We start from the raw sequence: 4,705 nt of genomic DNA, 5'->3' as shown, positions 1-4,705 counted from the left end.
TTTTTAATATTTTCTCTTTTCCTTCTTACCTTCTCTGTTGGAGGTTGTCAAATAGATATGCAGCTTCATGAATTTGTTTTTTTTTTTTTTTTTTTTTTTTTTTTTTTTTTTTTTTTTTTTTTTATCATTTTGAATATCTGCATTTATCACAAGTTCAAGCCTTCCCTCTTGTTCGATACATTGTCTCAACCTTTTATTGTGAATTAATGACATAAAATTAATTATTAACAACATTGAGGTGATTGAGTTAGGAAACTGAAGATATTTGAATTTGATGTCTGTCTTGCTCAGTGAGCAATTAATTACCTTAAACAATCATGGAACGGCATATTTAATTTGTTTGATGTTAAAGCGCTTTTAGTTGGTCCACTTTTTCCGGTTTCCACATGCAAATTCGGCACAGCCAAGAAGGCCCGATTCCTGCACCAAACCACCGGCAAACCTAAGTAGAAGAAAAGCTTTTCTACCTAGCTAGCTCGGTAACTAACGGGGGACTCCGTTATTTACAGTAGCTAACTAGCAAGTTAGAGAGCTTTGATCGATTTTTCCGCTGTTCTCAGATTATTCCTCGTCTCCAAAGTGCCTGCTAGTCAGCCGCCCGCCAAATAACGTTAAACCAACGCGACTCGGTCTTTTCTGAGAAGATAATTCCCGAGGAACACAATCCTCTGCCAACAGCCAATGAAGAACAGCGTTCTTCCTCCCCGGGTGGTTGGTTAACAAACAAACTAATAGTTAAACTCTGGATCTGGGGGTCACCATCTTCTCACTCGCTTTCCCTATCTTCAATGTCACAAACAAAAACATCACACGGCAGCCGAGGAGAGAGAGGGATCCTAGTTAACCAGTTAGACATCTCAGAACCGGGGCATTGAACAGTCCATGTTGGCATCCATCTCAAATGAAAAGCCATGAGCCTCCCAACGACTCTACTCGACCCGGGGGAAACGATTGTCCAAGAATCCCATACAGCAGCATCTCTCTCTCTTCTTTTTACCTGCTTCTGTTTCGTCCCTTCCATCTGAATAGTTACAGTGCGAGCTGTCTGTTGTTGATTTCCTCACCGTCTGCGCTTTCCGCCCGCCCCGGCGGAGACTGAGTAAACAACAGCTTCATCTCCATCTTCTCCTCTCTTTTATTTTATTTTATTTTATTTTTTTAATTTTATATCAATCCCCCCCCCTTCCCTCCCTCTCCAACAACGTCGTCTTTGTATATGCTTCTTCTAACTTCTCTCCCTCTTCTCCTTAAAGATCCACTCCTCGTTATTCTCCTCATCTCGCCTTAGCCCAAGCATCATCAACAGCAGCTAGTTTCTATACTGCCTGTATATCTTTTCTCTCTCGTTCCTCCCCCTCGAGTCACTCGTTCGCTGTCAAGTTGGAAAGTTCTTTATATTTCCTGTTTGCTGCTCTTCTTGAGCCCCCTCACACTCGTTTGAATGCAGGCAAAGGAAATACCCTCGCCTCCCACAACCTCCACCAATACTAGTAAATATTAACCTCCATTTCGGCCTCGCCATCCAGTCGTCCGCTTGTCTGGTTGTCTGGTTTTCTAGCTGTCCGATCGTCCTGCAGATTTTTGAGCATCGCGCTTCATACCCCTTTTCTCTACATATATTTAACCCCAAGACATAACCCAAAATCGATCGCCATGGCTGCTCCCTCACCATCCACTGTTGTCACTGTCCTGGACAGCCCTCTGCCTCCTGCCCCCGCACCCAATACCGTTTTATCCCCACTTCAATGGAAAACGCTTTTGGCGCTGGCAGATATTGTCATTCCATCCATCAGATCAAAAGGCGAAGGCGGATCCCTGGGTGACTGCATAATCGAAGATGCTGAGTATGTGCTTGCTGCTCATGGCATTCACTCTAATGCCGATCCCTCGACACACCCTGACCTCGCCGTCCGGTACCTCAATGAAAATGCCTCCAGCATCCCAGAGTTCAAAGAGAGTTTGTCTCGAATCCTCGGTCAGCAAATCCCAGAAGACGCCAGGCGCGGTATCTGCATAATCCTCAACTCCCTCAATAGTCGCCCCATATCCTTTGCCTTGACTGGATACTTCGCTCCTATCCAGTGCCACTCTTACCGTGTTCGCGAAGCAATCTTTCGCGGTTGGGCTACCTCTACCCTTCCACCCATGCGCACCATTTACCGTTCGCTTATTTTGCTTTTTAACAAGGCGTGGATTTCTCTAAGTCCAACTCTCCCGGAGATTCTTGGCTTTCCCCAAGTGCCCATCGGTTATGCCCCCTCTGAAGGCTACCCGTATCAGTTTGTGCAGATTCCTCCTGGAGACAACGCCGAAATTATCTCAACAGAGGTCGTCGTTATTGGCAGCGGCTGTGGTGCAGCTGTGGCGGCAAAGAATCTTGCGGAGGCTGGCCACAGCGTTATTGTGCTTGAAAAGGCTTATCATTTCCCAGAAAGGCATTTCCCTATGACAATGAGGCATGCCTCCTCAAATATGTTCGAGAATGGGGGCGCCAACATTTCTGATGATGGCTCTATTGCCGCCATCTCGGGTTCGACCTGGGGCGGTGGTGGAACGATTAACTGGTCGGCTTCGATTCAGACACAGAGCTACGTCCGCCAGGAATGGGCAAAGAAAGGGATGCCGTTCTTCACCTCTTCGGAGTACCAGAAATGTCTAGATCGTGTTTGTGAGCGCATGGGCGTTAACACAGAGCATGTAAACCATAATAACCCCAACCGCGTCCTTTTGGATGGGGCACGAAAATTGGGCTATGCCGCTCAGACTGTTCCACTGAATACAGGCAATCAGGAGCATTGGTGTGGACACTGCACTTTGGGTTGTGCATCAGGCTGCAAAAATGGCCCCCATGTGACTTTCCTGGCAGATGCTGCACGCGCCGGCGCTCAATTTATCGAAGGATTTTATGCCGAGAGAATATTGTTTAAAGAGGGCAATGTTGGAAATTGCCTTGCTCATGGAGTTCAAGGAATCTGGACCTCAAGAGACATTAATCATGGAACATCCGGACAGCCAGTCATCAAACGTAAGGTGGTAATCAAGGCGAGAAAGGTCGTTGTGGCATGTGGTTCCTTGCAAACCCCTCTGTTGCTCCTACGGAGTGGCCTGAAAAATCCACAGATCGGGCGTAATCTTTACATGCATCCAGGTGCGTTCCCACCTTGGTGTTTTGATTACGGATTGAAATTTGTTATAATGGTAACCATTGACTGATTGCGTGCAGTTGTTGTTCTGTCTGCCGTTTTTAAGGAAGAGATGCTCCCGTGGGAAGGTGGCATTCTCACATCAATGGTAACGGAATTCGAGAATGTGGATGGTCAGGGCCATGGAGCGAAGATCGAGACTCTAACCGCAGTCCCGTCGTTCTTCCTTCCCGTTTTCCCCTGGAACGACGGTCTCATGTACAAGCGCTTTGCTGCAACCCTTCGCAAAATGGTTGGGTTTATCACTCTCACCCGCGAACGAGATGCGGGTAGGGTTTACCCTGATCCTGTCGATGGTCGATGCAGAATCGCCTATACTCCTTCCCATTTCGATAGAAAGAACATGATGGAAGCTGTTATTGGTGCCGCAAAAATTGCGTATGTTTGCGGCGCTCAAGAAATTTACACTACCAGTCGCGACATCCCAACATTCATTCGCCCCGAACGTTTAGTGACCGAGACATGTAGACCTGAAGAAGGTATCAATCATACGTCATTCCAGGCCTGGATCAAAAAGGTCCGCCATGTCTATTCTCCATTGGCCCCTGAACGCACTGCTTTTGCAAGTGCCCATCAGATGGGTACCTGCCGTATGGGTACCACTCCAAAATCTAGCGTCGTTGACCCCACCGGGAAAGTCTGGGGTACCGAAGGACTTTATGTCACTGATGCGTCTGTTTTCCCAAGCGCGAGCGGTGTCAATCCAATGGTTACCAACATGGCCATTTCAGACTGGACGAGTCGGAATGTTTCAAAGGTGCTTAGGGGCGAGGATGTTTCATTTGCTCCAAGGCTCTAAAAGAGAGAGAACAATTGGCAGACTTGGAATCGAGAAGATATATCAGAGGAGCCACTCATATAATATAATTCCTATCTGCCGCTGGCACTGGCTAGGCCCGCGATGGCATATTTGTTCCCTGAAGGGGAGGGAGGCTTGTTAAGCTGAATGGAGGTCTCGTCTCGGCCTTCCCTTGCTTCATACTTTTACCTCCAAAATGCCGCTCATTTCCCGCTTCCTTATTTCCCTAAATGTACATAGTCTGGGTGTATGAAGAATCACTATTATTATTAACCTAAATATTCTTTGCTGTATGTAGAGAAAAGAAGTGTATATTGATGTTGGTGCCAGTTCAGCCAAACAAGTTGATGTGAATTAGGGTAAAAAAGTAATAGAACCCGACATAACAAAATCGGAAAAGAACTGGTGGTTAAGATTAAACAATAAATTCCGTTACCTTAATCTAGGATATTCATATTAATCTGTATCATATGCGTCTTAACTCTGCACTATTCAAGACTCCCCATCCAGGCGACATCATTGAATCACGTGAAATAAAACTTAGCTGACTCCAGCCCCTTCGCATCCAGGATTGTTTTTTCTAAGCTTTTCATATCAATTAACTTCCAACGTTCTGGACAACCCCAATGCGGAGCCTGCCTTTAGTGTACGAACATGTCAAAAACCCGACTCGGGAAGACGACCAAGCTCAATTGTTCTGTTA

The 4,705-nt window shown here is 46.4% G+C and overlaps 1 protein-coding gene across 1 annotated transcript; it reads left to right on the top strand.

The window, feature by feature from the left end:
• Nucleotides 1–1,653: 1,653 nt before the first annotated feature.
• PAAG_09117 (long chain fatty acid oxidase) lies at nucleotides 1,654–4,002 on the top strand (the record flags this gene model as incomplete). Its single annotated transcript, XM_002788925.2, has 2 exons — nucleotides 1,654–3,148; nucleotides 3,224–4,002. The coding sequence occupies 2 exons, from the start codon at nucleotides 1,654–1,656 to the stop codon at nucleotides 4,000–4,002; spliced, it is 2,274 nt and encodes a 757-aa protein (XP_002788971.1).
• Between the last annotated feature and the right edge of the window lie 703 nt (nucleotides 4,003–4,705).

Source organism: Paracoccidioides lutzii (genome assembly GCF_000150705.2).
Source record: "Paracoccidioides lutzii Pb01 unplaced genomic scaffold supercont2.87, whole genome shotgun sequence".
In the NCBI taxonomy this organism is placed as follows: domain Eukaryota; kingdom Fungi; phylum Ascomycota; class Eurotiomycetes; order Onygenales; family Ajellomycetaceae; genus Paracoccidioides; species Paracoccidioides lutzii.
This window is presented reverse-complemented; position numbering and strand designations above follow the sequence as displayed.